This window comes from Astatotilapia calliptera, chromosome 13 (genome assembly GCF_900246225.1).
Source record: "Astatotilapia calliptera chromosome 13, fAstCal1.2, whole genome shotgun sequence".
Classification (NCBI taxonomy): Eukaryota; Metazoa; Chordata; class Actinopteri; order Cichliformes; family Cichlidae; genus Astatotilapia; species Astatotilapia calliptera.
In genome coordinates, this window is record NC_039314.1 from 29,062,826 (window position 1) to 29,073,886 (window position 11,061).

General features: G+C 43.8%; 1 protein-coding gene across 1 annotated transcript; it reads left to right on the forward strand.

Moving 5' to 3' along the window:
- The first annotated feature begins 3,792 nt into the window (after positions 1-3,792).
- LOC113034475 (E3 SUMO-protein ligase EGR2-like) lies at positions 3,793-7,333 on the forward strand. The gene is made up of 2 exons (XM_026189004.1): positions 3,793-4,241; positions 4,352-7,333. The coding sequence occupies exons 1-2, from the start codon at positions 4,085-4,087 to the stop codon at positions 5,377-5,379; spliced, it is 1,185 nt and encodes a 394-aa protein (XP_026044789.1). The 5' UTR covers positions 3,793-4,084; the 3' UTR covers positions 5,380-7,333.
- The last annotated feature ends 3,728 nt before the right edge of the window (positions 7,334-11,061 follow it).

The window sequence follows — 11,061 nt, forward strand, 5'->3', positions numbered from 1 at the left end:
ACCCCCCATCTGCCACAGGGTGGGCGGCTCGCCACACAACGACAATACACACCAACATTTTTGTAACTGTGGGCGTTCAAAAGGCTCGGAGAGCTGCAGCTCAGCAGAAGGCTTTGGCTCCAGCAGCTCTCCAATCAGCACAGCAAACACACGCTTTCAAAGCTCCTGTTTAACCTCCAAACACTAAAAACCATTCGCTTTCTCTTCTGCGGGTGATTCCTGCTGAACACAAACAGAACGTAAGTCACAGATTTGGTCAAACGGGTTCAGCCTCGAGTTCAGGCCTGAAGAGCTGCAAACACATATGTTAACGTGCCGTTGATTAGATTTCTAATTCTTCCTCCGGGAGCTCGAGCGACTCCACAGGGTTTCATAAGACATCTGCCCAGAAACTGCTGAGATCTCCAAAAGAAATGCGTGTGGTAACCAGTCCACATTGAAGTGCAGCGTCAGTGTGTATGCAAGGTCCGCTCAGGTCTGAGGAACATGAGCTTCATCATCAGAAGATCATTTAATCCAATTACAACACAAACAAAGTCTAACACAGAGTTCTGTTCAAAAGGTTAGAGTGTGCTTATTTAATGGTGGTGTCGTTTCCACAGTCATTTCTCTGGTAAATTGAAGGACCCGTCAGAAAGTGCTTCTATGTTTTCACACGACACTCAGTCGTCAATCCACATCTGTGTCTGCCCACTGTCTCACCTCTAGCACACACTCAGTGTGGCAGAGCTGTAGGGAAGACCAACATGACGACCGGTCATTGGCGGGGACATCGCGTGGGTTTGGTAGCCAGCAGGGTTAAAGAGGACTTTGTCACCGGGATGGTTATGAAGGTGCAGACGGTATCTGGTCTTTGTTTTTTTGTGGATGATGAGGTTGTGAAGAGAGTTGGCACTTCCAAAGCTGAGGCCATAAAAGGCTGGAAGCGTGCTCCAGGTTGAGGAGGAGTTGTTGGACAACTTCAAGCATCAGGTTCTTGTTCATGAGTGGGTGGAGAGAGGAGCAGCAGAGCTGATTTACCAGTTGATCTACATTCCTCCCCTCACCTATGACCACAATCCGTGGGTAGTGACCTAATGAGATCAAAGGTATCAGAAATGAGCTTCCTCCGATGTAAAGATGAGGAGATTGTTCACTGAGGAGGAGCTCCGGGTAGACCTGCTACTTCTCCACATGGAAAGGAGCCAGCTGAGGTGGGTCAGAACCTGACCAGGATGCCTCCTTGGGGAGAAGTTTCAGGCAAGTTCAACCAAAACGCTGGAGACATCACAATCAGACCTGGAGGAGGCTGCTGTGTCTGCTGCACCTGAATAAGAGTCTGAAAATGGATGGATGGATGGATGGATGGATGGATGGATGGATGGATGGATGGATGGATGGATGGATGGATGGATGGACAGATGGACGGATGGACGGACGGATGGATGGATGGATGGATGGATGGATGGATGGATGGATGGATGGATGGATGGATGGATGGATGGATGGATGGATGGATGGATGGATGATGATGGATGGATGGATGGATGGATGGATGGATGCATGGATGCATGGATTGATAGATGCATGGATGGATGGATGGATGGATGGATGGATGGATGCATGGATTGATAGATGCGTGGATGGATGGATGGATGGATGGATGGATGGATGGATGGATGGATGGATGGATGGATGGATGGATGGACGGACGGACGGATGGACGGATGGATGGATGGATGGATGGATGGATGGATGGATGGATGGACGGATGGATGGATGGAATACATCACAAATTTCACAGACGAAAAGCAACACGTGGCTGGGTTATTCATAGACTTCACAAAGGCATTTGACTCTATAGATCACGATATATTAATAATAAAACTGGCACGTTGTGGTGTCAGAGGGGTAGTTTTAAATTGGGTTCTTGGTTATTTAAGAGACAGGAAGCAGTTTGTGAAATTAAACTGTTGTTGCTCCTTATGTGTGGACATTGCTTGTGGTGTACCCCAGGGGTCACTGTTGGGCCCAAAATTCTTCAACTTACACATCTTACACAAATTTGTGAAGGTCGGTACTACCAGAAAAAGCGTTTGTGTTTCTGTGCGTGGAGTGAAACTGTGGAACAGTTTGAATGTGGAGTTAAAGAAACGTCCAAACATAAAACAGTTCAAAAAGAGTTATAAAAATATGATCCTCGTGAATTATAAAGAAAGGAAACATGTTGAGATTCAGTGAAATTCTCTGTTTAGAAGATTTCATGATGTGATGACAGAAACCTGTTCGCTAATTTTACTGCAGATTATATCACTGAGGAAACTGACTAAATGTTTATGGAAAAGGGGCGGGGTTAAATAAGCGTGTAATTCTTCCAGCTCCTTTCGACATGTAACTGAATCAGAACAGTTGAAGCAATACTGAAATGTAATAATTTTATTTTGTATAGCATTTTTCTTCTTTTCTTTCCTAAACGTACTTGTTTGTTTACACGATGGAAATAAATTATCAAGCAAACAAACAGATCCCAGCTGATAGATAAACATTTGTGCCGCTATTTCAAAATTCAAGATGCAAAGTGAGCTGCTTCTGTGTTCCTGCACATGCCAGTGTGTTCATGAATGTTCGCCCGATCCTTCCTTCATGTGTGCAGGTCAGCAGTTGTTATAAACCCAAACTGAGCCTTTAAAACCTTTGAAGCTTAAAAGCTTCAGATAAAATTCAGAAATGATCATCAGAAAACTCTGAAACATGAAGCGTGTTTTCAAATCCACATCAGTCCAGTTTGAGCAGCAGTAGAAGAGAAAACGAGCTGATTCATATTCATAAGTGTCAAACTTTTCTGTCTAAGTTTGAATTCATTTATTGAAACCGTGTGCAATTTAGAAAATCCTCCAATGAAGCTGTAAATAAGGGCCGAGGGGGCTGCTGAGTGGGCTGCTGAGTGGACAGACTCACTTCTGACATCGTTCACAAATCTTTAAATCTCAACACAAGCGGTGTCTCTCTTGGAAATGAGATTTTTAATCTCAATGAGATTTTTTACCTGGATAAATAAAGGATTAATAAATTTTTTTTAACTCTTTACTCTGTGGATGCTAGTTTAAGTTTCAGGTTAACTCAATTTTTCCAGTTAAGTGTGAGTCAGTAGGACTGTCTGGCAATGTCTACTTTCCCCCCCAGTAGCATAAACAAGCTTCCATACCTGCTAAACCAGTAAATACCTTTAATATGTTCATGTATGCTCGGCAGACCGAGAGCTCTGAGCTCACCTGCAAATATTTTTTGGGGATGAGAGACTCAGAGAAGGTTCAAATGCTGAAACAGAGCCTGAGAGAGAATCTGTTTGGTCATTTTACACGTTTTAACACTTCCTGATCCTCAGCTTTAACTTACAGGACTCTCGGCTGATGATCTGATGTTGCACTTGGACGTTTCTTTTATTATCTCACCCATGTTTGTACAAGAGCAGCGATGAGATGATTCCAATGATTATTCTCCCCCATCCATCTCACACCGGGCCAACCATAGCGGGACTCAGTCAGAGCAGTAATCTGTTCCTGACAAGACAAGAGCGAAAACAAATGGGTGTGCGCAGTCAGTGTGTGGGCTCAGCTGGCACGAAGACAACACAATGCAACCCAATTTAACCGGATACCGCCATATACGTAGGCGGAGCTCCTCTCACCCCACCGGAGAGTCCTTTTATGGAGACAGGGGGACCGGAATTCCGAATAATGGAACATCTTTTCTTCCCCCTTTATATGAAACCAAAACAACGCAAAGCACGTGCGCATGATAGTGATAACATGCTGAAACTGAGCAGTAAATTTTAAATCCACTCTTGAAGTTTTGCGAATGAACTGAACATCATTTATTTGGTCCGTGTTTCGTCACGGGAAGCTCCTATTTCTGGAGTTCCCTCTCCTTTTTTATTATTATTCTTATTTTTAAACCCGACTCCATATTTGGTGAATGACGCAACGGGACACCGGGAGATTCCCTTTATAACCCCGCCGCGCCTCCGCGGAGTGGTTAACGAAGGATGAGAGGCGGACCGGAGAAAATGAGGGAAGACACCGAACACGTCTGAGAGTCGGTGAACATGAGCGCTAAGACGGCGGCTGAAGTCTCGGCGTCTCTCGGCAGCATCCCAGACGGTGCTCCCAAAGATGTGTGCGCAGAAACGGGGATGGTGTTCAAGGAGGAGGCCGTGGGGCCGGAGGGAGCTGAAGGGCGGGACGGTGGTGGGGATGGAGGCGGTAAGCGTTCGTGTGTTTCAAACACTCGAGGATGTGGACGGACAAGTTAGATGGAGGTACTGAGCTTGTTCCTGTGAATGTGTCTGACTGCGCTCTTCTCTGTGTTGCAGGTGATCTCGGCTCACCTGAGCTCTCTCTCCAGGGCCACTTGGCGCAGTACGTGGCCACTTTACGCACGCAGCCGGTGGCGTTTAGCGGCAGGTTCTCCCTGGACTCCGGGAGCGGGGGGCCAGGCTGGGCGCAGGGGGACGTGATCAACGTGGTCAGTGCGGACATCGCCCCCCCGGGACCGGCACAGGGGTCCGGATCAGCATCACCCAACATTTACGCGGGAGAAGCAGCAGGCGGAGGACGAGGAGGAGCGGGAGACGGGAACATGGCGCACGGCCAGCCGGATATCAGCCACATGTACGCGCCCCCCCACCCACACTCACACCCCCACCCGCCCCAGTCCTACTCCTGCAGCGGGGACGTGTACCAGGACCAGGGTTACCTGTCCACCTCCACCTGCGCGGTATCCTACCACCCGCCTCCCGCCTACAGCTCTGCGCCCAAACCGGCCGCTGATGGCGCGCTGCTCTCCATCGTGCCGGAGTACGGAGGCTTCTACCCGCAGAGCTGCCAGAGGGACATGCACGCCGGCTTCCCGGAGAGGAAGGCCCTTCCGTACCCGCTGGACTCGTTGCGGGTGCCTCCGCCGCTCACGCCTCTCAACACCATCAGGAACTTTACGCTCAGCGCGCCCGAAGGCCCGGCGGCCGCCCCCTTCCCCGGCCACCAGAACCTCCCCCTCAGGCCCATCTTAAGACCCCGGAAGTACCCGAATCGCCCGAGCAAGACCCCCGTGCACCAGAGACCGTATCCGTGCCCGGCGGAGAGCTGCGACCGCCGGTTCTCCCGGTCGGACGAGCTGAGCCGGCACCTGCGCATCCACACTGGCCACAAGCCGTTCCAGTGCCGCATCTGCATGCGCAACTTCAGCCGGAGCGACCACCTGACCACGCACATCCGCACGCACACCGGAGAGAAGCCGTTCACCTGCGACCAGTGTGGGAGGAAGTTCGCACGCAGCGATGAGAGGAGGCGGCACATGAAGATTCACCTGCGGCAGAAGGAGAAGAAGACCCCCGCGTCCTAATCCGAGCCCTCCGAGCCCAAACGGTGCCCCGTAGTCTAAGTTAACCTCAGAAATAGCCGCAAGTCTCTTTAGAAGCCATATCATGAAGAAGAAATCAGGGAGAGCCAGAAACCCGGTCCCCAGGTGTGTTACTATGACTACAAAAGCCACACGAGCGGAGCTGGCCGTGCTAGGATTAAATTAACCTCCAAAAACAACATCTCACAACCTGCTTTTAGTGAACACTTTGTCTGCTGTCTATGCTTCAAGCTCTCAGGGATTCAGTCACGTGCCGGGCAGCACAGGTGCGACAGGTGAGTCAGGTGAGAGGGTTACTGCTGCTCCAGCTTTCATTTGGAGTTAAATGCACAAAAACACTCCGTATAAACGCAGAGAGTCACGGAGGCATCACATATGACTTCCGGAGGAGGACTGTGAGGAACCGTTAGTGAAATTCTCTCGGATAACGCGACACCAGCCTTTTCTATATTTGTAAGAAAAATCCTTTAACGACCTTCAGTCCAAGTTCAAGGCTGAGTGTCTTCAGACTGTTGGCACTCAAACGTTCCTCTGCACCATATTTGAAAAGAATGAAAGTCCAACACTTTACAGTTTTTAGGAGAAACCAATGAACGTCAGAGTGAGACACGTGGATGCCGTGGCTCAGGGGGTCTGCGTTTGGCTTCTGACGTTTCTGTATGAAATAAACTCATTTTGCGCTGCTTTGTTGGGCGACAGGAAACAACAGGCCACAGACAGAAGGTTGTTTTATGACATTTTATAGTCGTAAATGAGTAAAATGACTGGCGTGAAGTTAGGATAAACAAAAATAACATTTTATTCAAATACATCAGAGAGAAGCTGATCATGTTATTGTGTTAAACAGCCTGAAACTACTTAAATTATTTCAATATTTTCAAAGTAAAAATCCTTTTTTGGGGAGGGGGGATCAGGACTAAAATAATTTTAAATGATTTTTCAAGATAAAAGCCTTTAATTAGTTGTCTAGACGTTATCAAGGTAATTTATTTCTGTGAGAATGTCAAAATAAGAGACCTTTTTTTGATTGTGTGAAACAAGTTACGTTCGCTTATTTCAAAATAAAAGCCTCCATTAGTTATTGGAAGTTACCACATTTTCTACATTTAATCCTCTAGTTAGTTGGGAATTCATTGAGATTATTTAAGATGACGGTTGTTGTTTTTTTTGTTTTTGTTTTTTAGTTAAAAAAAATCATCTATTCAGTTACTGGAACTTGTCTATTTTGCTAGATTTTCAAAATAAAACAATATAATTTGTTAGAAAGCTTTCATGATGCTCAGAAAGACCTCAGATTGTGTGAAGTTAGTCAAGTGTATTTATCATAGCAGGTTTCCAAAATAAAAGCTCCTGTTTTTCCGGGCTTTTTCACATAAACCTCTAAAATTTGCTGCTTTTGCTCACTTGAGTCAGCCATCTTTATTTTATATTTTTAACCTTCTGAGATACGAGACAAATGTTTTGGTTAAAAAAAACTATTTAACTGACCTAAATAAGTGTCCCATAGCACATATAGCACACCGAACATCGGCTGAAAGGTCAGCGAGAGATCAGCCCTGTGTTTCCACACACACGCATGTATTTGGAGCAGCATGGCAGCCACGGCGTCACGTGAACTAATGCAGTATGTAGGTGTATATGTGTGATGCAGCATCAGAGCACACTGAGGGGATACGGTGATGTCACAGCTTGAGGCTGGGGTACGCTGTGAATGGGATGTATTGATTGTAGCCTGATAATCTGTTATTTCCTGTTTTTGTTTTTGGATTTCTTGCCAGTCAATGTGAGACAAAGAGACACAGAGTAAGTGGGCAAAAAGTAAAAGTTTGTTTTTGTGTGTTTTACTATTTTATGCAAACGAGAGAAAGCACTAAAGCTTTTATTCTGAAGAATTGATGCTTCTTGTCAATGCAAATAAACGTGGAACTGTTCAGTCGCTGCTGCCTCTTTTTTCTTTTCAATGAAAGTACACACAGGTTAGCTTTGCACGATTCTTACTTCAGACTAATCCAACTTTGTCTCACACTCAGGCCTCGAGAAACAAGGAAAAGCATAAAACGGTCGCCTTCAGGTGCAATGTTCCCTCTAAGCTGCGCGGGTGCGCAATTGCGCACTGCTGGCACGGTCTCTGCGCACAGAAAATCTGTGTTGCGCACAAAAAAAATCTAACCTGAATTGAAATGAAAATAAATACGTTAACATTTCTGTTCTGCAGTGTTAGTCAGTGAGTGACTGGCTGCTCCAGTATGGGATCAGAACGATGCCACCTTATCCCACAGTCCAGCCAATGATGGGATTCACATTCTATACACAGCTAATCCACGTGGTTGACAGGCTGTGACAGCGTCCTTATGTGCCGACACCGGTGTTGATGCGGAGTGAAGCCACGTTAATGACAACGTGTACAACCATTGGAGATGTGAGCAGGACAGACGGAACAACTGACTGAAAAAGTGTGGACTTTATACCAGTTTTTAAATTGTGTTGATCGGCCACGTAAAACCAGAGTTATGATAAAATATCTGCAGTGTTTGGTTTTCTTCCTGAATACTGTCGTTGTTTATATTTACTGCAGGAAGAAACGGTAAAAACGGCGTTTTATAAGGAAAACGCTCGAAATCACTCCGCCTGTGAACAAACACAGCCCCCCTCCAGCCTTTCCTATTGGTGGAAAAATGTACCATGTGGACCAATCAAAACATGATATGGCAACATGGCATTTAGTTGTTTAGGGAGGGGGAAGTTTTAGGAGTGACGGCGTGTTTGAGATGTGAGAGATTTGCGACGTTTAACACAAATCTTGTGTAGTGAGTGTGTAGTTAGTGTGTAGTTAGTGTGTAGTTAGTGTGTAGTTAGTGTGTAGTGTAGTCAATAGTTTTGTTGTGTGTCAGAACAATGAGGCGACTGCTGAGTGTTACAGGTGTTACAGCAGTGACACATCTGCTGCTGTCAGGCCTGCAGGTATCAGGCTGTTGTTCTCCTTCATCTCATAGTGGACAGAAATTATTTTTTGCAGCGGCACAAATAATTTGTGCCGAGCACAAATTAGATTTGATGCAGAGCAGCTGATTGTTCTGTAAATAGTTTGAAATGTTTGTTTAAAAAAACGCCTTGGCTGCATTTTTAGGTAAACAGCTGCAAAAAACTTTGTTTGCATAACTCAGTTACTTTTTTGAAGAAGTAACTATATAATTAATTTCCCAACATTGGTCATTATTTACTGTATTTTGCAGACAGAGAGTTACAGACTCTCTCCCAGACTCAGACTCATCATACAAGTCAGAGCTTTATTGGAGTTCAGGTTATTTTTTAAGATTTGTTTACATTTTCATTGTAAGTGGGCTAAAGCAGTTAATTAAAAGTCGTCTAACATAAATGTAAATGCTGTAATTTGATTATTTTAGTAAACCATGTAACTTGGATGGATTCGACACTGGCGTGACCAAAGTGCACACGTCTGCTGTCGCTCACAGTGGACCAAGGGACGCTCAGGGAGTTTGTGTGTTCGCTCAGACACATGGAAAATTAGAGGGAACATTGGTTCAGGTGTATATGACAGATTCTGCCCCAGCTTCCTCATATATGGAGAACTGACGCTGTCAAAATCAAAAATATATGGACAAAAACGGGAATCAGTAAATGGTCTGTCACTAAATTGCTATGTGGGCATGAAAGGTACCTATTCCAAAATTTACTAAAGCTAGGAGCGGACTGTGAGGATACACCCGCAACTTTATGTTCAAATCATCTGTTTATTGTGTCCAAAAAATATCAACTAAAGCTGAAATATGGCCAGGCTGCACATCCATGTAATACCAGTTTCTACCACCAGATGGTGCAGCGACGCAGGGTTACCTTTATTTAACCAAGAGAGATAGTAAGAGCACATTTCCTGTGTGAGGACAAAGATGCTATAAAACACCCATCAACAACCACAGCGGGGGAACACCGCCCCCTGGTGGTTCATTTAACTTTGAAACAGACAAATCTCTGCTTTTATTTGCTCTCGTGTTTCTTGCATTTGTGTGGGAATCAAATCCAAATTTCTAAAATGTTCTCATTTGATCTTTCAAGTTATTTTCTCATTTATGCATAAATGTATTACATACTGTATTTACATGATATTATCAGTGGTATGGAGGACTCTAAGTGCCAAAATCATAACACAATAAGGAAGTTATATGAATAACAATTAAATAAAAATTAATTACAAATAAATTCCGGCGCTAATCAAACTTAAGGATGAACAGATTTCTTTTCTCTTTATTTTGTAATCACATGGACATTTTCTGACATTTCTCTTAAAGACACTTTGTGCTGATAAACTCGATTTAGTGCACATCTTTCAATCAGAGATACAAACATGAACACAGTCCTGAGGAGTCTCTCAGAAAGGAGAAGAAGAAGAAAAGGCGGCGACGGCGTAAAGAGTCCTAACACGAGAAAATCTGCAGCTTTACGAGATTTCAGTCTTCAAAAGAGACCCGAAGCTCTGACGTCACAAAGCCTGAAGCAGGAAGACGAGTAAAGAGACATCAGCAGGGTCCTGCAGTGGTCCTTCAGTGCTGCTTTCAAGGAGCAGCCAGGAGCCTGGGACGTTTTTGCTTCCCCTCATGCGGAGAGTAATACATGGTAGCGGCTGGGTACACGTGTACGGAGAACCAGAGAAGCCAAAAATATAAATTACATTATGGTATTATACATTTGCTAATAAAGCCATCAAAGTGAATATTAATGCTACATGGACATAAATGAACTGATTTCTATTTATTACTGTATTTATTTCAATTAGCAGTACTTATTTATTTTAAAGTACATTACCCCCTAATTCATTTTTCATTTTATTTCTGCGTTGGGCAAAAGTATAAATGTTTACCACTGATATGTTCATTTGTGATTTAGGCAGTTTTACAGTTTTATTATTTGTATGTTTCAGATGGTTTAGCTGAAGCAGAACAGTAGAAAAAAAATAAAGTAAAAATAAAAGATATTTGGGGAAATAAATCAGGTGACAAGAGGAAAGGAAAATATTTAAAGTTGGTTAATAAAGAAAACCAAAGTGAACATAATTAAGTTCATAAAAGTGTAATTAATGCTTGCATTTGTTTCCAATATGGTTTTGTTCCTAATAAGTAATTATTTCAGCAGTTACAGTCCTCTGTAGTTGTTCCTGTACCTGAAACCTTCTTTTGAATAAACACTGCAAGTCACTCACTACCAGTGAGGTCCTCCGACTGAAGGACATGAAGTACTGACGTGTATTAAAACATCCCAATTATTATTGTTATTGTTAGTATTATTGAAAAATTCAGTCAAAATGAAAGCAGAAAATTCCAGACTTTTCTCAAACGCAGCATTATCAACTTTCAGGTGTGAAATAAAAACACCTGGTCTGATTTTAGCTTTGAAAATCAGTCCAGATGTGACTGTAACGAAACAGCTGTCGGTCAGATTCAGATTCAACACTTTATGGAAGACTGAAGCCGCCAAAAACACAAATTTGTGCAGTTAACCTCTTTCTGTCCTTTTTAAATTCATTTTCTATTTTGGCATCAATCCACCGAAATCAAAAAGTTAACATCACAAACATTTTGATTTTACAAAAACAAAATTTGGAAACAAAGAAAAGAAAATGATTAACAAAATAATAAGAAAACAAAAACT